Raw genomic sequence first — 27,647 nt, 5'->3', positions numbered from 1 at the left:
ACACACCCATTCTTGGTTTTAACCATCACCTCTATGCAGATTATGTGCAAAGTTTATTTCTAGTCCGAGTGGAGTCTCTGTTACTCTGCCAATCAAGTTCTAAATTGTTATTCCTTCTAGTGCAGCAGTGGCAAATACCTGACACTCATGTGTCTCACTTAAGACAGATATTGTTTCACCCAAGACTGATCATGCCGCTTTCCCAGTCAAGGCAGGCTTCTCAGAATCCTTCTCATTTCCGCCTCTGTTCTTTGGCACTAATGCTCTGTCTGCTCAGAGTTTTCATTCTTCACTTGTTCCAGGCACCTGTTTCCTGGTGAATAATGTAAAACCTACTAGTCATCCTTATAGGAGAACATGCACTCATTTCCCAGCAGCACATCCGACTCAATGTTGTTAAAACCAATCTACCATTCCCGTATATTCAGCCTAACTTCCCAGTGCAGTCTACCCTAGTTTTATAACTTGTTCTACTTTTCCAAGATAACTGCTAATCATCTTTGTTTGTCTTTGCTTTCTGTTTTGCACCATGTTTGATACATTAGGGTATCAAATCCTACTTACTCAAATATGTCCCTTATTCATTCCTTCTATCCTTGAGGCTACCATATTTGTTCTGGCACCTGTTACCTCATTGTGGAATATAAAAATAGCCTGTCAACTGGTCTTTCCATTGCCAGGTTCTCTCTGTTCTAGGCCACCCTGCCTCCAGATCAGTCTTCCTAGAGTAAAACCTTCATTGTATCACTCTCTAGCTCAAAATTCCTTAATGATTATCAATCACCTCTTAAAGTCCCCAATTCTTAGACTATTAGTAGGGTAAAATTATTTTTGATTTGGAGTCCAAAAGTTTTGGATGCAAATTTTGGCTACTACCCTTAACCGTTACATAACTTCGAATTTGTGGCTTAATTTTTATTCATCATCTATTCAGTATCTATTCGTTTAACACCTTCTGCATCTCAGGCTCTGTACCAGCTACTTGGGATACAATGATGAGCCAAACAAACCTTGTCCTTGCTCTCCTGGACCTCACAACATAGTGAATTTGTCTCTGTTTCTCACGATCATAAAAATCCTAAGTACAGGCTGTGCTTTTTTCCCTTGACGCTTGTAGCTTTTGGTTTATGCTATGCAGGGTACTGCAATGCCATGTACAGTGCCTCAATAATCAGCATATATGGGTTATCACTTAGCCACATTGCAGCTTCACTGAAGGGCAGTGGCTATGTCCCATTTCCCATAGTGCAAGCACAGAGCCCTGCACATACCAGCTGCTCAGTGATTTCTGATGTGGTTTTTGTAGATCCAGGGTTAGTCTTTGGCACAGTCATAATGCCTAGTATGTTTTTAGAGGCTCCCCTCTACTATCAGAATTATGCTATTAAAAAAAAGTCATACCTATTTAGTTTATACTCATTCTAAGGCCTCTCCTTTCCAACCTGCTACCCTGCCTATAATTATTATAAGGAGAACTCACAATGTTCATAACTTGTGCACCTTAAGTTTTAAAAACTGAATAACAAGCCCATTCATGTTTCCTCATAGAAATACTGTCTATATGCATACAATGAAACGTTAAAATAATGTACTTTTACTAAATAGCTTTTGACTTGGTAATGAACAATATGTTGTTTTTCCCTGAGAAGTGGTTCTAGGACTTTAGTTCTGAAGATTATGTTTTATTTTATACATTTTCAGCCTGCTGTTTTTCAGTTCCCAGTGATCCTACATTAAACATTTGTCTGTCTAAAACAATAGGTTAACTGTAGCCAAATTATAATCAAACCATTCCTCTCCACACAAAATCCTATAAACAGCATGTGATCATATTGCTTCTAGAATTTATGATTGTTTTCTTCCAAAAGGAAGCTAAATTTAGCCTAGTAATTCTACATGCTCCCAAGAAAACAATGCCTGCTGTGATTTCTAGAATAAATGAATCTGAACCGCAGTTCCTCTACTTGACTAACAGAGAAACTTTAAATATCAACCTAGTCATTAACCACAGTTATTAAACCACATTAAACAACCAGCAAGGGGTTAAGAAAGAAAGTTGCTATGTTTTTTCTTTCATTGCTGAATGAGTCTAACTTAGTTACTGTATCAACCTTAATACAGAACATTGTTTGCATCTCAATGGTTCTCTAAAATTATTCGTTCATGGCTTGAGTTCTAAAATTAAGCTATGTGGAGTCATGTCCAACCACACAATGCATCTTTATGTGAAACTGGCTAGAGTTTTTGTTTTCCTTCTATGTAAAAGTCCAGTTGGGAAGCTTTATTTCTGATCGTTTAAATGGCATAGGTCTTTCAGTTTTCTCTTCGTTTCTGACAACTGAACTGCTCTCACCTTGAACCTGTTTTGGCAGATAAACCTCTCACAATGAAGGCTCCCGCTGTGCTTGCACCTGGCATCCTCGTGCTCCTGTTTACCTTGGTGCAGAGGAGCAATGGGGAGTGTAAAGAGGCACTAGCAAAGTCCGAGATGAATGTGAATATGAAGTATCAGCTTCCCAACTTCACCGCGGAAACACCCATCCAGAATGTCATTCTACATGAGCATCACATTTTCCTCGGTGCCACCAACTACATTTATGTTTTAAATGAGGAAGACCTTCAGAAGGTTGCTGAGTACAAGACCGGGCCTGTGCTGGAACACCCAGATTGTTTCCCGTGTCAGGACTGCAGCAGCAAAGCCAATTTATCAGGAGGCGTTTGGAAAGATAACATCAACATGGCTCTAGTTGTCGACACCTACTATGATGATCAACTCATTAGCTGTGGCAGCGTCAACAGAGGGACCTGCCAGCGACATGTCTTTCCCCACAATCATACTGCTGACATACAGTCGGAGGTTCACTGCATATTCTCCCCACAGATAGAAGAGCCCAGCCAGTGCCCTGACTGTGTGGTGAGCGCCCTGGGAGCCAAAGTCCTTTCATCTGTAAAGGACCGGTTCATCAACTTCTTTGTAGGCAATACCATAAATTCTTCTTATTTCCCGCATCATCCGTTGCATTCGATATCAGTGAGAAGGCTAAAGGAAACGAAAGATGGTTTTATGTTTTTGACAGACCAGTCCTACATTGATGTTTTACCTGAGTTCAGAGATTCTTACCCCATTAAGTACGTCCATGCCTTTGAAAGCAACAATTTTATTTACTTCCTGTCAGTCCAAAGGGAAACTCTAAATGCTCAGACTTTTCACACAAGAATAATCAGGTTCTGTTCCATAAACTCTGGATTGCACTCCTACATGGAAATGCCTCTAGAGTGTATTCTCACAGAAAAGAGAAAAAAGAGATCCACAAAGAAGGAAGTGTTTAATATCCTTCAGGCTGCATATGTCAGCAAGCCGGGGGCCCAACTTGCTAGACAAATAGGAGCCAGCCTGAATGATGACATTCTCTTTGGGGTGTTCGCACAAAGCAAGCCAGATTCTGCTGAACCAATGGATCGATCTGCAATGTGTGCATTCCCTATCAAATATGTCAATGACTTCTTCAACAAGATCGTCAACAAAAACAATGTGAGATGTCTCCAGCATTTTTATGGACCCAATCATGAGCACTGTTTTAATAGGGTAAGTCACATCAGTCCCCACTTACACACTGTGAGGTGTAAATTAGAAATAAGTATCAGTCTCAAAAAGAATATCCAGAACTTCTTTTGTGCTTGGTAAATGGTATTTATCCAAAATAGTTACAGATTTTTTCCAAGAAAATTTAGAAATTGAATCTTCATTTACACCTAACATCTTTAAAATGTAATATGTTAACTAAAAGAAAAAATATTTTTACAATTCAGATTTGTGTGCTCGTGACACTTCAGATTATATTAAAGTTATTTCCCATATAAGATTTTGTAGTTCTGATCAGATTTACGCAGATTTTATCACAACAGCAATTCCCATAAAACATAATTATTGACATTTCTGTATAATCTCTGCAACATTTACAAGATGCTCAAGCTAATTTGTACACCTTAAATAATTGTTCCTTATGAGATTATATTCTCTCACTGATACACAAATGATTAATCTGTATTCTTGACATTATTTAAAGGAACTTAACTTTAAAAAATCTCTTCTGAAATGCTGGTAAATAAAACATTTTTAAATGAGCTAGTATACTTCTCTAAACAACCTGTAAGAGTAGAGAGGAGATGTTTGCTCCCAAGTCCTTCTTTTAGAGCTTGACTTTAATCATGGACTTCCTTCTGGAAAAGACTTGTGTCTACCAAGTTCTAGCTTGGCACTTTACCTGGTTGTTATTTGATATTTATAAGCATAAATATTTTGGCTGATGATTATTTATACGTATATGAAACGGTATTTTCATAGAAGCTGTTAGAGATATTCTTAGTGCTGTGATTTAAATATAGTAACAGCTACGAGCTATACCTGGAGAATTTATCTTGCTAGTCAGTTGATCACCTGGTCTGAGTGTTTGTTGTGGCTTCGAGTTTCTTCTATGACCGTAATTGAATGAACAAATATTATAGCTTTTCTAAAGACAGTTTGACTTTGGCATGGTATGTTTCACTTACTTTAGCAGTTTTCAATATAAGATATAAAGGTTATAATTGCAATCAGGAAGAACATTAAACATGTCCTCAATAGCATAAAGTATATAATTTGCTGAGGGGTAAGGGCATATTAATTCAGAAACAATTGGTTGACTTTTGCTGAAATGTCTGGGACACTTCTCTAGATGGAAACTGTAGTTAACTTTTTATGATGCTAGGAAAATACTTCCAAGAAAGTCAGTTCATCTTTTGGTGAACTAAAAACAAAACTTCCTTCCTCTCTCTTCCAAAGTCTATGAATATACATAACATACATGCACATACATTCCAACTAAGACTTATTTCCCCCTGCATACATTTAATATATGTTGCAAAGAAGCAATAGAATTCCTCATGAAGCCCTCTTTTCTTTACCAGAAACTACAAAAGAATGAAAGGAAACAAAATGATTTTCAGAAACCTGGGATTAGGAAATAAAAATATAATGTTAATAGCATTACAGAGGAGATATTTTTCTGCACCCAGTAAGTTGATTCTGAGACACAAGTTTTAAAAGAGTCTATTAGGAATTCCTCCAGGGCTCCTAGAGCACATGGATTTGCTATTTAAATCTTTCTTTGTTAAAAATTAAAAAGAAGGGTAGGGCAAAAAGAAAATTTAAAATTGAATTCATAAAGGTATATTGATATCTCATTTTTTAAATTTTGTACATTTCAATCCTTAGAGATGTAAAAATACTTATCAATTCTAGAAATTCTCAAAACACATCTGAATTTTATCCTACCCCTTTGACTTTTTTAATGTTTCAAGGGACACAAAGAGATGGGATTATCCAATGAAATTCAGGTCAGTTTTATCGCCCAGGAAAAATTCCCAAAATGCACTAGCCACACCTGAAACCATTATCACTCCCATCACAAAAATTCTTGCAGGAAACAAGATGGAACTTGCCAACATAGTCTTCTTACAAAGGAAGCCAATTTTTACACTGGCCAAATTCCATAGACAAATACCTTCAAACCTCCTCTATTTATTTGCCTGTTTATCTTCTCTGGTTACAAAGATCAAACTTCTTCTGAGACTGGGACTACACATATTCTCTGTCTTCGTATAACCCATCCAGACCTCAGATTGTTCCAATAATGAGCGTATAATCATCTCCTAGCTTAATGCCAAAATGAAGGCACCTAGAGCCATTCATCACACACACACAAAAAAAACAAAATGATTACAAGATCAAAGCTGTTTAGCAGGACTCTCAAGCAATAAGATGACTCCATTTTGTCTTGGCAGATTTACTTGGCCAGAAATCAGGTGACCCTTTTAATAATTTCTTGGAACTGAGTTTTTACTTTGGCATCAAGTTTGGTGAAAAGACACACATACTGTAGTTTTGTTATTAACATCTCTAATACATTTATAAAGGGACTCTTGTGGACAAGGTTAAGAAAGCTGCAGCTGTAACTTTCCACTTATGCTTCTGCCCTGTCCTCAGTGTTGACACATTGCTGAAAGAGGGATTTCCTGGCACTCCTTGAGCTCTCCTCCATGTGTAAAAAGTGTTTCTATCACAAGATCAGATAATGGGAGTTCCAGGGAAGGGCCTTTCACATTTTAGGGGTCCGGCAGGTGTACCAGGCCTGACTTGCTTATTTAGGATCACATATTATGTTGCTTTTCCCAGTCTCACATTTCATGAAATATGTCTATGCAAACTCTTCACATGCATCTTCTCATATTGATGACATCACAAAAGCCCTCTGAGTCATCTGATAATTCCCAGTGCTCATCATCTTCACCCATAAGCTATTTGTGCTTCAGAACTCTTTGTCTCCACATATGATGCTGTTTCTGGAAACTTATCCCAAGCCACGAGTGCCCACTTATAGAATACCAATGTTGTTGACTGTATCAGTTGTTCTATAAGAATATATTCTTGATCCTCACAATGTGTCTGTTTTTTATGTTGCTTTTGAAAGTGCTTCTGAAGAATTTGTTTACAGTGACTTCCAACATTGAGTACTGTGAGATTATACACCCACAAATAATTACTAAATCTGTTTAAGTATCTTTACCTTCTCCTTTACCCATTCATCAATCAACCTCTGGAAGCATACTAAACTAGTATTGATTGAAGTTGTTTTAGGCTAATGCATATTCTCTAAATAGCACATTATTATTCAAAATAAAATAATTGAGAAAATTGTCCCATAATATGAATGGAACCTTTGTAAAGACCCATATGTAGGGAGAAAAAACCTTCATCTCTATTTGAGGATAAGCAGTAGCAAAATTTCATTAACTTGCTTAAAATTAAGTGGAATTTAATTTTAAGACTGTGGAATCTCTAACGGTCTCTAACCTATAAGGGATTGATTAATGTGACAATTTCAGGAAAAAAAAGAGAATCAGTACACATTGGCCCAATCTCCTACAAATGAGAATCGATGCAGAATAAGAGAATTTTTTAAATCCCCAAATCAGCAAAGGTCCTGTTCCCTAAGTTATAGAATATTTATTAAAACAGTGAAATAATATATTTTAGAAAAAAATTTAATCAAAGTTGAAATTAGAAAAGGGTTCTTGAAATAGCTCTCACCTTTCAGAAAATACAGTTAATACACAATACTGCTTTTCTTGCAGTTCTATTATCAAAGTTTTGCTCTATAGGTAAGCATTTGAAAGACTTGTAGCAAATATTTTCACCAACATCTTGACGACCTTAAAGACCAAAGTTGGATCAAGTGAAGGGGAAAAGCATTTGGTGCCAGACACACCTGGGTGGAAGTCCTGGTTTACTGCATACCAGCCATGTGACTTCTGCCACATTACCTAACTTCTTGGAGGCTGAGTCTCATTGCTAACATGCAGATAACAATATGTACTTCACAGGGTTTTGTGAAAATTTGGGATAATGTATATGACGTACCTGGCACAATAAGATGACTATAAATTTAGCCCTTTGGGAGACAGCATGGACTAATGGAAAGAGACTGAAGTCAGAGATGTGGGTTCAAATCTGAACTCCACCATTTTCTACCTGGATGGCCATGAGAGCATTATTTAAACTCTGAACCCATCGTCTTGCATGCAGGACTCCTGTGTGGACAGGTATATTAACAACATCTGTAAAAGGTCCCAACTTGGTCCTTGGCACAAAATAAATAGCAGCTATTATTGTAAGGAATACTTGCGTAAAGAAAGGCAAATTCAAATGATTGGATTATTTTCTGGAAGAGGCACTTTCTGGTTCTATTGTTTACAAGGGTCTTTCACTTCCCTCTCTGTTATGAGTTACCTGCCTCCATAATGCTTAATTTGTGTTATGTTGTTCTTAAGATTTAATAGTTCCAAAAAAAGATGGGGTGAGGAGCGGTGGTAGTTTGAGGGTGCAGAGGATGGGGAGAAAGACAATTGAATCAAAACTGTACTATAGTCAAGTTCGAAGGTATAATTTGTTCTCCTTCCTCTCACTTTCAATCCTAAGTATGCATGACATAAGATACTACTTTTATGTACTTTGACATATCTTGCATTCAGGAATTTGCAGATAATGCAGTTTTAGAAAAAATGAACCTCATAGGTTGTTTGTATTGGGCTTCCTTGTTTTTAAACATCATTTATACTCAAATTCAAAGAGTAGCCAACTGCTTCCCAAAATAAAGGAAAGTTAAGGTAGTAATTTTCCGTCTCCGTTTCACAGAATGCCAAAGTTAAAGAGTCACTACTCAGAGCCATCAAAGGAAGAAAGCGAAGTGATTAGAACAGCTTTAAAGGAGGACAAAAATTAAAACAAGATGCAAACAAGGAATAATAGGAATAGGCAGAAAAATAAACATACAGTGATGTTTCTTTAGTATGATTATAAAGATGATAGATGAGTAAAATCGAGTTACATTTAAGTTGTAATGGAAGAAAATAATTGCAGCCTTCCATCAGGAAACCACAAGGACCGTTATTGATCTGTCATCCTCAGGGCATGTCTCATAATATTTAATAAAATAAACAAAGATTTATAACTTTTATAGGCCATATATCTATAATCTCCCACACCACTTGAACTGTGAATGTGGAGTCAATGTTACAAATAACATCCCTGTAATTATACTGGTTTGGCATGCCTTATTTAAACAATCTAGCACTCTCAAGAGAATGTATTTTGTATTAGGGATGAAAAATGTGAAGTCAGATTATAGAGTTTTTTACTTATTGTGTTCAAAAATGAGAAAATGTTATCCAATATGAAAAATGTTGTTAAGGATTCTTCATTCTTAATATTAGACAGTCTTCCGAACCTAAATATTAAACATCTTGGCCATATGCCAAATGTAATAGCTACCAAAGCAAAATCTTGCAAGAAAGAAAATCCTTGAGGTATAAAGATTCAATGTACTTTTTAAAAAATGTAAGTAAAAGGTCATTAATTTTACACTTCATTTATTTTTCTTCTCTAGACACTACTTCATCCTCTCCTAGGCTCAGGAAGCCACTGCTTCCTAACTTCTTCATTTTAATTATCCATGCTACATTCCACAAAGAGTGGCATATTGCATTCTTTTATTAAAAGAAATTTAAAATTAGTTTCTTTCCAGAATTTTGTAATGCCCCCTGAGATCACTGGGCACACCCTGGGGGTGTTAGAAAACATATTACAAAATGAACCACTAATTCCTTTTGCTTTTTCCCTTCCTCTTGCCACCGCTCTTTAAACCATTACGTGGCTCATTCACAGGTCTCTCTACCCCAGAAAAGACGAAAAAACAAAGCCGTGATGTTTTTATAACCTAATAGCAAGAGAACACAATGCTGAAACCGTCACCAAAACTGTGGGTAGGTTTTACCATGGGTTATATTAATTCATGATATGATTGATAATATCTCTCACTTGTGTGGGGAATGAAGGGTTAACTATGCCACATGCATTTTGAATTAATTTGACATTCTTCTTAATGTCCTTTCAAACAGGTGGCATTATAACCTGTGTCTTATTTAGGTAGTTGATTTCTACACGGAGAGTCACCTGATAAAACTGGTATCGCAAACAGGAAGGGGTTTGTACAAAATGAAATAAATCTTCAAGTCGATTTTTGTTAAGTCCAAATGTTAATTAAAAACTTTGAATTCACAACTCTGATACATGATATTTTCATTGACATAAACATGATTAGAGATTTCTGGAAGCATGTGGGATGCTGCATTGATAAGGATATGAACCTCCTTGAGTAACAATGGATTTTTTACTCCGAATACTGTTTCACATTTTGGGTGTTACATCCTTACTTCAGACTTCTGCCTTATCAGTGGCCATCCCACCCTATGTTCTTATCTCCTCGGTCTAATAAGAAAAATGAGGACCTGTCAGAATGTAGATAGAAGGCCCTCCGGGAATTTCTGCCACTGCTTATTCATGGGTTGGCACAGATACTGATTCAGTGGGCACACAGAGTTCACAATGATTCAAAGCCCAGATATGTGCCCGAAGTCACATCTCCAGTGTCCAGGGAGGACTGTAAAGTGCTCATTATCAGGAAAATGAAACCAAGGGCTCAGCTACTCCTGAAGTCATTAGAACTCCTTCCCTTAATTTTTTTTTTTTTTTTTTAAATAGTGTATGTGGTAACCGAATCTAGGATCCTGGATACATTCCAGTCTGCTAATTACATATTTTTTTCCAACTAAAATGTTCCAGGCAGGTTCATTTGCATGTGGATTACTTGCTGAGCCATGTTGACTTCCTATTCTAAAAACCTCACTCTGCCTTGGGAAGCAGCTTACTGCACCTCACCCTAGACCTAGGCTAATGTTGGAGCAAAGTATAGCTACCCATATATACTTCAGAAATATTTTCCAGTCTCCCCACAAGAGGAAAGAAAAATGTCTAGCAGATGTATGCTAATTTAGACTAAAGCTTTGTTTTAACCATTCTTGGTGATCACAAATGGGGAAAAATGATTTGTGAACAGTATAACTATAACACAAGCAAAAAAACATTGTGAAATCAGAGGAAAGTGGGACTTCATTTGTCTTATTTGGGTAAATCACCAAAATGTTCATCAGTCAGAGGACACTAAAATGGTAGATGATACTTCAAATCGTGCCCCAGGTAAAAGGAGTGAATTAAGGTTAGTTTTGATTTGCAAACCATTCTCTTCTAGGGCTGATTTTATAAAAATTAAGTTTGCTGAATCATCATCTCAAAACATATAGTTATTCATGATTAGCTAGAATTTGTGTCTGTGTATCAAAAAAGTAAATTTGTATGATATTAAATTTTCTAAAAATGCTTTAAATTTAAAATGTCCGATTAACACTTGCATCTAGCAACCAGTCTACTAACTAAACTATAGGTGAAGTCATGCTCAGGAAATGGGGAAAATGCACAGATTAAATTGGTCTGTTAGCTCTGAGTGAATCAATAGTGTTTAGTGCTAATGCACTAAGAAGATTACAAGCACTAATGCAGTAGCAGTCAATAGCGAAAACGAATATCTCTAAAAAATATCTTGACAATAAACTGTGCAATATTTTCCATTTATCTTAAGCTAATTACATTACCTGCTTGTTCTTTCATCTTATTAGTTTAAGACAAGTGCTAGAAGCCTAACCATTTTATTTAGTGCATAAAAGGGCCAAAACCTTGTAATCATTGTTTTCAGCAGGAGACAGAGGAAAGGATTAATTCATGTAACCAAGATTCAACCAGAAATTCAACAGAAATTTATTTAGTCTCTAAACCTGATAGTATTACAGTGGAGAATGAGCTAGACTGTACCTGTCTTCAACAAGCAGATAGACTAGTGAAGATGACAGTAAACATTCAGTCACACCAATGAACAAATACATCTTGATAATTTATGAAATATGCTGTGAGGGAAATAAACATCTGTGAATGCAAATGAAAGGGAATATCTAAATTTGGTAGTTGAGTCACAAAAGGCTGTCCTGAGGAGGTGAAAGTTAACTTTTACATAAAGATTAAAACTTTAGAAAAGAAAGCAATATGTCTTTAGTACATGTGCAAATATATAAACTAATGGTCATTACTTGTTTCGCAAGCTTTACATCTTAACTACAAGCTGCTACCTTCAATCAGCTTTCTTAAGTGGTTTGCGGTCATTAGTGCATACTATCTTACACTTAGAAAAACATTGCAAGAAGTAGGATGATGCTGGAGAATTTAACTTCTTATAACATTTCCTGCCTTAAAATAAACAGCTGTAAATGTTTTTAAACATTCTTTTGATTTCTAAATGAATTAAGTCACTTTTTATTATGTGGTTCTTCTTCATATGAAGAAAATAATATGTAGATTACTAGAAGCTAAGAATATACTTTAAATCGTGCTCACAGTCACTGCCTTTCCTGGCCTGTCACCTTAATCATCTTCTTTGGAAATCACTATTTCTTACATAAGCCAAGTTGTTTCTTCCTTGTTTCCCTCTTCTTCCTTCTATGGCCAACACTTGGTACCCTATTTGTCAGAAGAACATGTTCTTCTTGGGGGAGGAAGGGATTGCCCTATTACCAATAAGTTTTATGACCAAGAGAAACATAAGAATCTGAGAACACATGAAATAAACACTTTTGAAACTATCAAAATTACAAACGTTAATAGAACTCAAGGGAATGTGATGCTGAAGTGATCCCAAGTCACATTGTCTTTCTGCCTCTGTGCACTGTACTCTGCACAATTGCATCCATTTTTAGACCATTTCCTTCTCATGAGAATCATGTGCATGGAGGGCCAAAGGAGAGACAAGTGCTCACAAGGATATCATGAGCACCTATGAAAGTACAAATGAGTGCTCTCCAGTCAGTGCCATCTTTATATTGTTCTGGTTTACAGGCAATGCCTTCATCTTTACCTACAGACACATTTTGCTTTTCTCTTTCATTTTAATCCTGTTCATCTATATATATTTAATCATGCAAATAGCTAAATAAGTTTGTGTCTTGTACGGCAGGCACTTTGTCATGCTTCTTTGTACCTAAGCACATACTTTGCAAATCATAAACAATAGTGTTGATTTTACTTGATATAAAAACTTGGATTCTCAAAAGAAATCTATGTGTTCACACAACGAACAGAGACCATCTGAATTGCTGAAGTGTGACTGAATCATATGCAGTATCGTTTTAGTCATCTCTACAGACCAGGAAGATTTGAAATGCAGGTGTAAAAAGATGTATGAGGCATCAAAAGAAATATTCACCTTTCTTTGTGTTCACTTTTTTTATTTTTGCTTGGCCAAGAAAGAAGGGGTATTTTCCAAGGGAATAGGAGGCTTCAGGGCTTATTCCTGTGCCTACAAGTCAGAGAGGTCACCGGCTTGCCCCTTCCTGAAGGCTGTAATTACAGGCAGAGGACTATTTATTTTCCCGTAAGGCAACCAGTATCTTGAGTGTAAAAAACTGTTTACAAGAGTACACTGTGTATAGGGGTTACACACAACCTCAGGAAAAATAATAGGAAAGTGAGACTATTTTTCTTCATGTATTCAATAACATGAGAAGGTCCAAGACTCTGGAAATGTTCTAAAGTACAATAATAGAGATGAATATGAGGTCAAATTAGGTGATCCTGGGGCTTAAGGAACTGAATTAAATGAATAAAGAGGAGGAATTTCTAATAGGGCATAATCTAACTGATGATTTGTTAAATGTAAACTTATTTGTGGCTCCAACATCATGGTACACCAGAATGAATAAATGTATTAGTAAGAGTAATTGAGAAGTATTTCTAATGTGAAAAACACCAATTACATTGGGTTTATCTGGAGCCAGTGTGGAAAAAAATGAGCAATGTTTCTTACTCTCAACTAAACTCACTCTCACTTTCAGAACTGTTATAGGAAAGGTACTGATTCAAGTAGAGTTGGGCATGCAAAACACAAGATCAATTCTGTTACTGGCCCGATATTAAGGATATTAGTCTGTGTTTGAAAAATGATTTGTAATATATAAGTAGCAGTTTAACAAAGTAGGTAAAACTTGTAATTAATTTCAAAAGGTCAAAGCAGAGATTATTGACATGTACAAAGAGGACCCACTTTATATACAAAGAGGCCTGCTTTGAGAAGTAATACCATAGTATGGTAAATTGTGACTAATTCTGAGATTTTCTGTCTAGATTCTTTTAAAACCAAATGCTTAAGAAAATCATGAGACATGAGTAGCAATTACATTTTTTAGGCTGAGTAGGTAGCATAATTGCTCCTATTCCATTTGTTTTAGTAGATTCTGCACAGAAAACAAGTTGACCTCGGTATTGAAATTTGGGAATTCACTATTTGTGGCACAGTTACAAATCACAGAAAAAAATGTACACCAGGACTTCACCACACCTAACAAAAGGAAGTTTTCTTATTAAAAAAAACACTCCAAATTATTGTGAGATCTAGGGTAACCATGGTGTTAACTATATGCTATTTGATGTCTTATAACCCTGGTGATGAGATAACAATCCAATTGAATACAGATGAACTCATGAAAAAAGAAGGATTATGAAATATTTGGAAAGTAAACACCTAAATTTTCATAAGTAAATATTAATTAAGTATTTGTGTGATCTTTAGATATGAAAGCTTCCCCTGTATGCACTTGGCTCTTGGAACCAGCTGTTAAAACTCCCAGCACCTTAGTTAATACCCTGTATGCTGGTAGTTCAAGAACTAGTTAAGAAATAGTCACTTTTTCTATTTTCACTGCCAATGTATAAATAAAATCTCGGTTCCAGTGGATGGCTGGCCAATTATTTTAATAACGACGTTGGCATGGCTTCATTTTACCTTTCTTGCTATTAGCAAAGCTTTCCTTTTGTACTCTGAAGTATGGGTAAATCACAAATTAAACTGAACTGTTGTTTGTTTAATGCTGTGTTTCCTGCTAACCTTATTCTTGTCTATCAATCTGAACCCAGTTCCCCAGTGGCTCAAAAACCCTCAATTGGGATTAAGTAATAGTTTACACAACCTTACTCAGTCATTAACCCATGTTGACTTTCTCATTCTTGTGTTCCAGCTTCATTTAAGAGTTTCTTAAGCACTCTATCCAGCTGCTGTTTTGGGGACAACTAGCAACACCCATTTAATCAAGAAATTTAATATTTCCAAGGAATCATTTACCCTATCTCAGACTTCTTCATTAGCGTACTCTAATTCAGTCTTGTATTCCTTCTTCAAAATAAACCCTGGTTTCATTCATAGTAAATACGAAGTTTAAAAATCTTTACTTCTTTTCTTCTCTCTACAAAGCAGAAAAAGAAAATTGTATATTATCTTTCCAGACAGGTTTTTTTTGTTGTTTAGTGTATTGAAAATGATGCCAATAAGATAAAACTAGACCTTGGTGGTTCCTCCTCATATCCACCCAATCTATTTTTATCTAAAGCGCTGTTGGAGTAAGTAATCTTTGTTAAGAGCAAACCTATTTGTATATCTGATGATAATCTGAGGGATAATAATATGATATTTAAGCAGTTTCTGTCCTTGGCCCTGACTATTTCCTGGTCCTCCTTCAGGCCCAGTGATGTGCTGGTAAATGTTAAACTCTGGGAGGAGGGGCAGCAGAAGCCCCTAATTTGTAGCATTTGCCAATTTCTATGGTGTAAATATCCCACTGAGCCAGTTTCAATGTGCCACCGAAACAGCATTAGTCACAGAACAACAATGAGGAAGAGATGTGCACACTTGGCTCTGTGAACTGTTATGAGATGGTTCAAGCACAGCACTGCCACCCTGTCCTACCCGCAACCTGTCATTCTTATAGTTCCCAGAATCCATCAGCCTCCCTCACAACCCTGCCTTAACACGTGTAGCTTGGTCTGCTTCAGATTCCTTTTAACACTCATTTTGTCAGGTTAACACTTTTTCCCTATTCTTTAAAACTTCCACGCCAGCATTTCCTTCCCCAGGACATTTTCCCTAGCCTTCACCTCATCCCCTGCCCCGCAATATTCAGGATTTGTTGCCTTTCCTGAGCACACCAGTAGCACTCTGCTTATTTCTACCATGTCTCTTACCACACTCCGTGGTAATGTGTCCAACAGTTCCATCATTAGCCCCCTGAGGGGATGAACTATGGCATTTATCTCCACAGTCCCAGCACCTAAAACAATAGCTTGAAAAATATATACATTTATCAGATGACCACAGAAGTATGACAGAGTCCTGTATGTAAAATATATTACCATAAAGAGAATGCTGATTCGCAAAAATAATTATTTAGATAAAACAGTTTTTCGGTCTCTCCCCTAAATCCCTAAAAACTAATTTATAGAATTGAGGAGTTTTCAAGAGTTAAATTAGCACTGAAGAAAAACTGGGGAGTTTCACTATTACCTATGCGCCTGCCCTCCCCCCAACACACACCCTGCTCCATTCACCAGTCTGCAATGAAGATTGATCAAAGAACAAAGAAGGAGAAAAATGAAAGGAAAAGGAAAGATCAAGATAGGGAGGGTGAATACATAGGAATTCCAGAGCTTTGTAATCGAAATTTGGAACTCAGAATTAAAGTCATTAAAAGGAGAAAGAGAGAATACTTTCTCTGCTCCCATAAGGTTTTCTCAAGCCTTTCAATAGCACTCACCCTTTGAGTGGGTGATACTATCTGTAAGAGGGACTTTACGCAATGCTTTAGTGGGAGTGGCTTGAGCAGTGACACCAGTAGAGATAACCCTTGAAGCTTTCATTTGAAATCCACAGATTTTCACTATCGGCCACCAATCTATGATTTCAAGTTGAAAATGATATATGGGTTAAGGAAAAGAAGTTAAGGGTATAAAGGTCTTTATCAACACCATCCTTCCTGTGGCCACAGTATCGTAATCCCAGTGTCAACCTTCAAAGGCACCAAGTACGTGCTTGGTATGGACAGAAGCTTTCCTGAGCTTGGCCTTGGTGTGGATGCAGTGAGAACTGAGTAAGGGCCTCTGGCAGGGACCTTGTCCGCTGAGAAGGGAAGCCCACAGATGGATGTTTCTGATCAACAGGTCCTATCAGAAACAAGGGGAGCAGATAAGTAAAGAGTCTCACTCCATGGTGGCAAGAGGGAAAGGAGGGATAAGAGGTCATGACAGTTGGATTAATGGCAGGCTAGAATATAGTCGTGGGCTTGAACGATATATTGCGGCACAATTGAAGGATTCTTGTTACATCCATCATTCATCTCTCCTGGCCCTCCGTGAAGACATTTACCAACCTGTTTCTATTGACTGTGACACTGTTAGGCGCATAAACGGACCATGGCTCTTATCACCTCCAAGAAGAACTACTTCTGTTTTATTTGTTAGCGCAGGGTAATTGGTGTTGTGTCTTTTGAAAATCTCTTATACTTCTATGAGTAAGTGCATTGAAATTTGGTTTCTGTCAACTAAGTAGAGGAAAGCAGAAAACCTCTTTGCACTAAGCATTAAAACCTTCCTAGCTTGGAACAATTTTCTTTATGAATCACTCTGTCACTCCTGGCTATGATTGAAGTGCAGTATGAAGGCTGCTAACCGAAAACACATGGACACAGTCTGCTTCAGATCTGATTCACCTTAGGAAATGATGATAAAGAAGCAAAAGTTTTAACACTTAGAATTCCAAAGTCCATATCATTGTAGAATTGATTCTTTTGAATTGTGGTGGTACTTCAAGAAAAAAGGATTTATTTCATTTATATTTAAATGCATTTGTACACATATGTATATAAACCCATACACACATATACATAAAATATATTCTGCTTCAAGTATTTCTCTCTCTTTTCTCTTTACTAATCCAGCTTCCATTAAGAACTGGCTCAACTTCGACCTCTGCCATGAGCCTTCTCCAGCTGTTTAAGCCCACACGGATCTTATTATTTTCCTAGTCTTAGAGGGTTTACTGCCAGTACCATGTTTTCAGAATGTAACTGTCAGCTGAGTTCTTATACTTTGCATCAGTTAGCTATTGTATGTGTCAATCTTTTGCCTCCCTATGTAGAGGTTGGACCCAAGGTAGAAGCATTTGACAGGATTGACAAACAATAGTCTGTTTTTATATACTCAACAAGTGAAAACTTATTTTATTTACATTTTTCCCTTTTTATACAGTTAAACACATACACACACACACACACACACACACACACACACAGACACATATAGGCCACGGAGACCCCATGACCCTCAAAGACTAGCATATTTTCTATCTAGCCCTTTCTCAAAAAATGTGCCAACCCCTGCATTAGAGAATAATGTAAAATAATAGTGGGCAGATAACAGGTCCACAAATTTTGGAGAGTCATGGATGACCTCACTTATGAACTTAAGTAATTCTCTTCAGTAGGTATGAGTGTTTCCATTTTACAGATGATGAAATTGAGGCTCATTGATCTAAACAACTGGATTTTGTCTTCATAGGCATTATGAGGACTCACTAGACCAACAATAGTGATAATAATAACTGTTTAGTTGCACAAGGCAGGGATTTATGTCTTTTTTATTTGCTGCCATATCCTTCAGCACCTAGAACAGCTTGTCACATGGTATGTTATTGTATTCATTTTCCAGAGCTCCCATAACAAATTACCACAAACTGGGTGGCTGAAAACAACAGAAATTTATCGTCACATGGTTCTGGAGGCCAGATGTCAGAAATCAAGGCATCAGCCGGGCCATGCTCCCTCTGGAGGCTCTAGGGAGGACTCCTTCCTTGCCTCTTGCAATTCTGGTGTCCCAGGCATCTTAGGTTGTGGCAGCTTTACTCCAATCTCTGCCTCCGTCTTTACGTGACAGTCCACCATGTCTCTCTGTGTCCTCTCTTCTTATAAGGACAACAGTCATTGAACTCAGGGCACACGCTAAATCCAGGATGATTTCATCTCAAGATCCTTAACTAATTACATATCAAAGAGCCTATTTCCAAATAAGGTCACAATCTGACTTTCCAGGTGGACATGAATTTTGGGAAGACATTAATCAGTCTACTGTAGGTCTTCTAAATGAAGTGACCATTTAATATGTTTCTGACACTGGATTCATTTCATTTAAGCCTCAAAACAAATCTGTTATATAGATATGTGTTTTCCCACTTTACAAGTGAAGAACTGAGGTTTAAAGATCTAGGAATCCTAAAGCTGCATAGCCAGGAAGGGCAGGGCCACTCCTGACCCAAGTTCTCTGCTAGGTTAGCATGGTTGTCACAGGACATGCTGAGAAGGTATTTAGGGAGCATTACGCCAAAAAGTTGTAGAAGTGGGCTTAAGGAAGAAGATTCTAAAATCAAAGGAATCAGACTGTAGGAGGCCATGTAGGCGATTTCCTTTAATTCGCTAGAAGAGTGTCTAAGAATCAGCCAGGCATGTTGGCTCATGCCTGTAATCCCAACACTTTGGGAGGTTGAGGTCGAAGGATTGCTAGAGCCCATGAGTTCAAGACCATCCTGGGCAACATGGCAAAATCCCATCTCTACAAAGAAATACAAAAATTAGCCAGGTATGGTGGTACATGCCTGTATTCCCAGCTACTCTGGAGGCTGAGGAGGGAGGATCTCTTGAGCCCAGGAGGGAAGAGGTTGCAGCGAGCCAAGATTGTGACACTGCACAGCAGCCTGGGTGCCAGTGCCACAGCCTTTCAAGCAAGCAAGAAAGAAAGAAAGAAAGAGGGAGAGAGAGAGAAGGAAGGAAGGAAGGAAGGAAGGAAGGAAGGAAGGAAGGAAGGAAGGAAGGAAGGAGGGAAAGAAGGAAGGAAGGGGAGAAGAGAAAGGAAAGAAAGAGAGAGAGAGAGAGAGAAAGAAAAAAAGAAAGAAAGAAAGAAAGAGAGAGAGAAAGAAAGAAAGAAAGAAAGAAAGAAAGAAAGAAAGAAAGAAAAGAAAAGAAAAAGGAGGGAGGGAGGGAAGGAAGGAAGGCAGAAAGAGAGAAAGAAAGAAGGAAGGAAGGAAGAAAAAGGAAAGAAAGAAAGAAAGAAAGAAAGAAAGAAAGAAAGAAAAAAGAAAGAAAGAAGGGAAAGAAAGAAGGAAGGAGAAGGAAGAAGGAAAGGGAAGGAAGGGAAGGAGGAAGGATGGAAGGGAAGGAAGAAGGAAGGAAGAAAGGAAGGAAGGAAGGAAGGAAGGAAGAGAAAGAAAGAGAGAGAGAGAAAGAGAATAAAGGAAAGACTCCAAGATGGTTCAGATCTCAAACTTATAGAGAGGGTAGCTATTGATGCATTGAGAAATAGGAAGCTAGAAGAGGAAATCAGTTTGGAGAGAAAAGTGATGACTTTGAACATCATCGATGGCATATTCAAACATAGCTTGAAGGCAGTTGCGGAGACAGGGCTGGTCCTCGGAAGAGAGGGCCATGGAGTGTGTAGAGTTAGGTCATCACCACGAGGCTGTGAGGGCAGAGCCACAATAGCTTCCATCACCTTGTGAATCACCAATGCTCAGCCTGTGGCGGGCTGGACAGATGCCTGCTTATGCTGTGCTCACGGCTGTCTGGCTGCACACACAGCCGCAGAGCATGCCCTCTCTGTCTAGGGCAGAAAGAAATTGAAGCCTCTTTAACTCTGCCCCCCAGCTTTGCTCCCTTGCTAGGACTTCCAGGCCATGGCTATTGAAGCCATAAGGCAGGATTACTTACTCCAGCGGAGTTAGTGGAAACAGAAGTATTGCGGAAGCCTCTTTCTTTTCAACTGTGCCTTGAGCACATCAGATGGAGTCCTCTTCATAGCACAGAACAACTTGCTCAGATTCTTAGGGTTTTACCACAGCACCCTAACAGTCTGGCCATGCATTAACGACCCCAAAGAGAAGGACTTGCTCTGCCAGAGAGCTGACTGTTCTGTATTTTACAGAGAATTCTGGATTCAGTGTCAACATCTTAGACATCTGAGTACAGACTGTAAAGAGTTAAAGTATGTCTATAAGAAACAGAGCCAGACCCTGAAATTGAAAGCTCTGTGCCTCCCTGCGTGCAGTCAGTTCCACGCCGTCCTCTCTCCCAGTTCTACTTAATAAAAAAAACACATGAGTGAAATTTAGGGAAATAAGAATTCCTGAAATTAAGGCAATTAAGTTTTCAGTCAACCGTATGAAAAGCTCTAGACAAAGAGGGACTTTCTATTTCGAAATGTGTATTTCCCAGAAAACCATTACTATATCTAGCTAGAATTTGTACAAAGAATGATTATGAATAAAGTATATATTCAAATGCTTCTGATATTTAGTCATGGTCAAAGAAGAGAGAAAGGTGATATAAGTGAACTGGCAAAGATTTTACTAGATAGTATATTTTTTGAAATTTTGTCTGCAAGACTGATTTAAATTATCTATAGATGAGCTAAATCTGTCCTATAGATCAATTAAATGAATCACTATTTTAAATATACCACATTCTTAATGACACTGAATTAAATGTAATTGCATATTCACTGCATACATCATAATGTTAATTAGGGGAAACATTTTGAATCAAATATATTGAGATATATAGCACTTCAATTTTCTTCTTACAAAAAAAGCTGTATGACTGAGTCAGGTAAAAAAAATATCTGGCAAATACTCATAGAAAGGTAAAGAAAGACTAGATTAATTGACATGTCACATCAAGGCTTACAAATTGTAGAAGAATTCCTATTCTTTAACTATATGACAGTATATAAGACTTTGGGTTAAGGAAGTAAGTTTGCAACAAGTTTAAAAAAACATAAAACAGGAGGCCAGGCGTGGTGGCTCACGCCTGTAATCCCAGCACTTTAGGAGGCCGAGACAGGTGGATCACGAGGTCGGGAGTTCAAGACCAACCTGGCCAAGATGGTGAAACCCTGTCTCTACTAAAAATACAAAAAGTTAGCCGGGTGTGGTGGTGGACACCTGTAATCTCAGCTACTCAGGAGGCTGAGGCAGAGAATTGCTTGAACCCGGTAGGCAGAGGTTGCAGTGAGCCGAGATCGCACCACTGCACTCCAGCCTGGGCAACAGAGCGAGACTCCATCTCAAAATAAATAAATAAATAAAAATTTAAAAAATAAAAAATAAAATACGTTGTTTACCGTTGTTTCTCAGAGACGTATAATTATTTTAGAAGTGGATAAGCCTTAAAATGCTCAATGCTTTTTAAAAATTTCCTATAAAATCTAGAATGTATCTAAATTTTTGGGCAACCTGTAGTGATTGGAGGACCGTGATTGTTTACTCATTTGGTCACCTAAACATCCCAAGCAATGATGTGTTCTGACAGCAGACTGATAACAGGTTTTTTTCACTCCTTGGAGTCGAAAAAAAAAAATCAGCAAGCGAAGCTTTTGGAAGCCACCCCATAAAGCTGGAAGAGAATTTCAAAATCAATTCGCTCAACCCCTCCCTTTACAAGCAGAAAATGTGCTAGATTGGAGGTGAAGACCCTGGAGCCAGATAGCCTAGGCTTAATCCTAGCCCTGCATTGAAGGGAATGTGAACACTCAGTGCCTCCGTTTCCTTCTAGGCTTCTTGTTCTGAGATTCCATGAATTAATATTTGTAAAATGCTTAGAACTGTGTCTAACACGCTGTAAACACTAGGAACAAATGCTAAGGTCATGCAATTCATCAATGCCTCTGTGGGTTAGAACCAGCCCTGGCCCATGGACATGCTCATTCTTCTTTTAGAACAGGCTCTTAGGCATCCCAACTCAGAAATACCACAGGAGCCTATACATAGGAAGTATGATGTAGTGTAAGGAATATAGGATTCAAAATCAACAACTAGGATTCAAACTCTGATATTTATTGACTCAACTCTTTGAATCTTAGTTTCTTCATCTGTAAAATTATGATGATCATAACAAACCCAAGTCACAGACTTGTTCAGAGGAGCAAATGAGATAATGTACTTTGAAAACCATAATCTACTCTGCAAATGTTACGTAACATTATAATTGTGAGCTCAGCAAAGCCATGAGAATGTTTCAAAACTGCTTAGGACATCAAGAAGTTGGGTTGGGGAAAATTCTGAATAGCGTCTCTCCACATCCTCATTTTCCATTTATTCATTGTTTTAAAATTTATTTTTCTTATGATATAATTTTTATATATATGTACAGTCATGCACTGCTTACATTTTGAGAAATGTGTGAATAGGCAAGTTTGTCATTGTGCGAACATCATAGAGTGTGCTTATACAACGAACATCATAGAGTGTGCTTATACAACCCTAGGTGATAATAGCCTACTACACACCTAGACTGTATGGTGTGGCCTTTTGCTCCTAGGTCACAAACCTGTGCAGCATGTTACTCTGCTGAATACTGTAGGCAATTGTAACACAATGCTAAGTGTTTGTGTATCTAAATATATCTAAAGATATAAATATGTCTTTATAAATACACAAATATATCTTTCAATATACTAGTATATATTTATAGATATAAATGTGTAAATATATCTATAGATGTACTACTATACATATTTATAGACTAGAAAAGGCACATTACAAATATGATATTATTAGCAGGGTGTGGTAGCTCATGCCTGTAATCCCAGCACTTTGGGAGGCTAAGGTGGTAGAATTACTTGAGCCCTGGAGTTTGAGGTCACAGTGAGCTATGATCACATCACTGCGCTCCAGCGTGAGTGACAGAGGGAGACCCTGTCTCTCAAAAACAACTTAAACAAAAAAATAGAGTCTTACGGGACCACCATAATATATTCAGTCTATCATTGATTGAAATGTCATTATACAACACATAACTATATATATGAATATATGTGCACACATACACTATATATACATACACACGCATATACATATGTGTTGTGTGTGAGTATAATATAATATAATACAAATACTCATATCTCTACCACCAGGCTCAAAAAGGGAATATTACATGTGAAGTCCCCTGAATATCCCATCCTAGCAATATTCCTCCCCCTCCTGGAAAAGTGGGTAAATAACAACTGTAAGTCGTGTGTTTGTCTTTCCTTTGCCTGTAGTTGTGCTACACATGTGTGTGCCCAGAGAATATTCTTTATTGGATGCATGGGGTTTCCTTCTTGTCTCAGAGATCTCAAGCTTTATAGTATCTTCCTGCAGCTTTATAGTGTCCACCTTATTCTTTGTCACTATTTCCCTTTCCCAGCCAATAAAGCACATGTACCTCTCACATTCAAATGAACTCGTAAAGAGAGATTTTAGAAAAGAGCTGGTTCACCTCAGGTTCACCTGAGCAAGGAATGGGTGTTGGTGACTGTGGAAGGTGGAGCACCGCTGGCAAAGCAGTGCAAGGACCCAGTAAATGGGAGGGTCTTGACTCAGGATAGCCACTCTAACATTCACTGGAAGTCCTAGATGGTCGCCTTGCCTTACACCTTAATGGAGAAAAGGCTAAAAAGATACATCAAGGCAGATTTGAAAGCTATACTAGGGAGCTTGGAATTTTCCTGCAGGCTTTTGGGAAGCAACTGAAGCTTTGAAGAAGGGAACGACAGCCTGAGACTGCTTCAAGGCAGAAGAGATAGGAGACCAGAAGGCCAGTGAGGAAGCACCTAGGCTGGGCCAGGAGTGCAGGTGTGGCTGGAAGGGCTGCTCAGAAGCAGCACTGTGGATGGAGCTGAGCAGGACTTAGTGACTGGTTAGATATAGAAAATGCCAGAGAAAGAGGAAGTGGTGATGACTGAAATTTCAGAGTTACCTAAATGCAAGCATGGTATGTTCATAACCAAAATAGGTAACAAGGAGAGCTAGGTTTGAGAGCCAAGCTGATTAGTACAGAATGCTAGTGGTTATCTCTGCTGTTATCCGGAAAATAAAGATTAATTTCAGCCTTAAAATTAGGGACTTAAATGAGATGATCTAGAAAGCCCTTTCCATTTTTGTAATTGTGCAATCCTCAGAACATTCCCCAGAATAGTAAGCAGAAGCAAAAGAAATTCAGGAGTTTGAACATCAGAGAGAGCTGTTTTCTGATGCCTGCTCCAATGGGAACTAGGCACTGTGACTGAGCCCTCGGCTCTCGGAGTCTCCTCCTCCTTGAAACTAAGTGTGATAAAGCCTCACAGGGCTGTTGTGGGTCTTACTGTACATGAAAATGCCCACCTCAGTGCCTGGCACATTCTGGCTGCAGGAAAAAGTTTGATTTCCTCCCTCCCTTCCTTCCTTCCTTCCTTTTTCCTCCCTTTGTTACCATGGGAGAGAGTCAGGCTGGTTCCCTCCTGGTGCTGGTGTGAAACCTGCTTTTTAGACTCTTCTGCAGTTCCCCGAAGCAGCTATTGTCCCAAAGAACTGCTTTCTGCCAGCGATGCTCAGTTTTACCCTAAGACATGAGAACACCTGGCTTTGAGGGAAGCACAGGTAGCAAGGAGACCCCTGACAGCAAATGTGTAGTTGTTCTTCCAGCTAGGCCCCAGTCCCACCCTAAATGCCACATCCAGGCACTGTGTGTACAGTGCTGAGATGAAGCAACCCCATCTTTTCCACAGAAATGAGCAGCAAACATATTTGCTGATTATCTTTGAGGGACATAGTGAATCAGACTGAGATTTACTCATATTTGCACAAGGCTTTACATCTGAGATACTGAAAGCTTATTCCAAGCCTTCCCTGTTATTTGAAGTCCTACTGTTAGAGCTCAAAGACAGGGTGCAGCTCTGTAAGCCAGTCCCTGATGCCTTGATCCCAATCATTGAGTTTATCAGGATTCTCCATAGGAAGAGACAAGGAGCACCTCTCCTGCAGGGAATACTGGAGTGTTACTTTTTCCTAGAAGCTAGTGCCTCAACACCTCTTCTGCAGATCTCAGCTATGGAGAAAATGAAAAAGAAAAATGTTGGAGTACCCTGGCTTATGAAATTTGAATGCCTCTTGAACCTATCAAGTTTATTTTTTAGCTCTAAATAAGACAAGATCAAGAAGTTCTGCAGATCCTATTCCAACATTGTGCAATGTCTCTATATTTACAAATTTTATTTGTTGGGTGGGGCAATAGGGACATAATTTAATCCTATTAGTTGTTGAGGAGATACTATTTAGAGATCTCACTAATTCCTGTCGTGAAGGAGGAGGCTTGAAGTGTGCAATATAAATATTGCATTAACCCTAATACAGAGTTCTACATTTGTGTCTTACATGTGTGCAAACAGGTGCACAGAGGCTAAAGTTCTGGTTGTATTGCTCTCCCTCCATTTACAAAAGATCAGTGAGTTCCTGCAAGCTTGCAGATTCTCTGAGGAGACCCTTAGTGGTCATCTCCTCTTCATTCTTCTGCTGGCCCCATTCAACAAGACCAACCACAAAGCAAACTGAATAGGCAGATGGGCTTTATCTCTGGTGACTTTGCAGATGCACTAATTTTTCAGCAGCTGTCATTAAATGCCTACTGTGTGCTAGGCATAATACAGGGCCTTGGGACTAAAAGATGGTAAGACAATTCCTGTGCTCTTGTTGATAGAAGGTGGCTAGTTTATGGTCAAAGACTCTCATTCACACCCACCAAATTGTTTTTATATCCCAGTGGATCCATTATATCTCTGGCAGCACCACACGCCAGGTCAAGTTTGAGGCTTTGAAGTTCCCAGGATGTCACCTAGACTTAGAGATGAAGAAACACTAACGAAAGAAGAAACAAGACAACCACAAAAACCTGACCCTGAAGAGCTGCCACTTCTATAATGGAATAGGTCAAATGGCCTTAGATTTAAAATTGGTCTTTGCTCTTTTAAGGAGATTCCCTGAGCTCTGGCTATCTCTGCAAAATGGATGATTGATCACCAATAGAAACTTAATTATCAATTAATTGGTTGCTACCAAATTGCTGGTACATCTCAGTTATCTGCTACTCCTCAGAGTAATCCATAGTACTTTAGTGAAGAAATGCTTCCAATTAAACAGGGAAATAGCACTTACTAATGTATTAAAGCAAATTTCTAGACCTAAAACATTTTTATTAATTATAAGAGTCAGTGGGTTTAGCATCTCTAAGATTCTGTTTGCTAATTTATTGCCACTGAAAGTGAAGAAACAGTTGTTGATATATAAAATAGAGCATTTTAGGTGGTTTTAATCATAAAAGTCAGTAGATGTAAAAACTCTGCATTGCATGTGGCAGACATGTGACCTTAAGGAATAAGGTTGCTACACAGAAACTTTTGTTTGTTTGTTCTTAAACAGTAAAATGATTTGAAATATACTTTGATCATTTTGTGATTATTATCATATAGAACAATAATAGAGAACTTCTTACTTCCTAATGATTTTCCTGGACTTATAGTTACATACAAAGATGTAATGAAATTTGCTCTCCTTTTCTTCCAAGGTATACATCATTTTCCTTAATACCTTCTCCTGTTCCCATTATCTACCCCAGATTTGCCAATTCCCAGCTATCTCCTCAGGACAGATGAGCCAAATACTCCCATTTGTCCCTTACAAACTCTTTTAACTTCCTCAATTTCTGGGGAAAAAAAAGCTTTAATAATATAGTTTTATATATCTATACTCATCCCCTATCTACTTATAATTGATTAACATGTTCATTCATTCAATTAATATTTACTAAACATCTACTTTGCATGATATTTAATCAACTACTAGCAATACCGTGGTGAACGAGTAGGGTCCCTGCTCGCAGAGAGCTGCTTGGGAGAAGTTTCACATTATCTTATAAATCACACAAGCAAATGTTAAGTTGCAGCTTGTAACTATGTTACAGCTATGCTATGGTGCACAGGTAGACGGTATTATGAGAAGCTATACTAGAAGGATTTGACCTAGATAGTGGGGTCAGGGCAGGCCTCCTGAAGAAATGGTGATAAGCTAAGATCTGAAGGAGATATAGGAGTTAATAAGGTGAATGGAAGTGGAAGGAGCATTTCAAGCAGGGAAATAGCATCTGCAGAGGCCCTTAATGGAAGAACACGTGACATATTTGGAGAGCTGAAAGAAGGCCTGCTCACTGGAGCACTAAGAACACAGATCTGGAGAAGTTGGGCAGGGGCTGGATAATGGGAAGGGAGCCATACAGGCCATGTTAAAAATGTTGTTCTTTATCCTAAGAGCAATGGGGAAGCATGAGTGTTTTAAATAGAGAGGGATATGGTCAGATTTGTGTTTGAAAAAGAAAATCCTGCTGCAGTGTGAAGAACAGATCATCCTGGCAAGGGTAACAGTGGATGTGGTTTGTCTAGTTAGGAAGCCACTGTA

At 38.2% G+C, this 27,647-nt stretch overlaps 1 protein-coding gene across 1 annotated transcript in view; it reads left to right on the top strand.

Annotated features, from left to right (window-relative positions):
- MET (MET proto-oncogene, receptor tyrosine kinase) overlaps positions 1–27,647 on the top strand; it is a 93,149-nt gene that overhangs the window by 24,711 nt on the left and 40,791 nt on the right. The window contains 1 exon segment of the mRNA XM_017870654.1: positions 2,373–3,586. Within this exon segment, the coding sequence (XP_017726143.1) occupies positions 2,387–3,586 (1,200 nt within the window). The 5' untranslated portion in view covers positions 2,373–2,386.

Source organism: Rhinopithecus bieti, unplaced genomic scaffold (assembly GCF_001698545.2).
Source record: "Rhinopithecus bieti isolate Rb0 unplaced genomic scaffold, ASM169854v2 scaffold_5350, whole genome shotgun sequence".
Lineage (NCBI taxonomy): Eukaryota > Metazoa > Chordata > Mammalia > Primates > Cercopithecidae > Rhinopithecus > Rhinopithecus bieti.
This window is presented reverse-complemented; position numbering and strand designations above follow the sequence as displayed.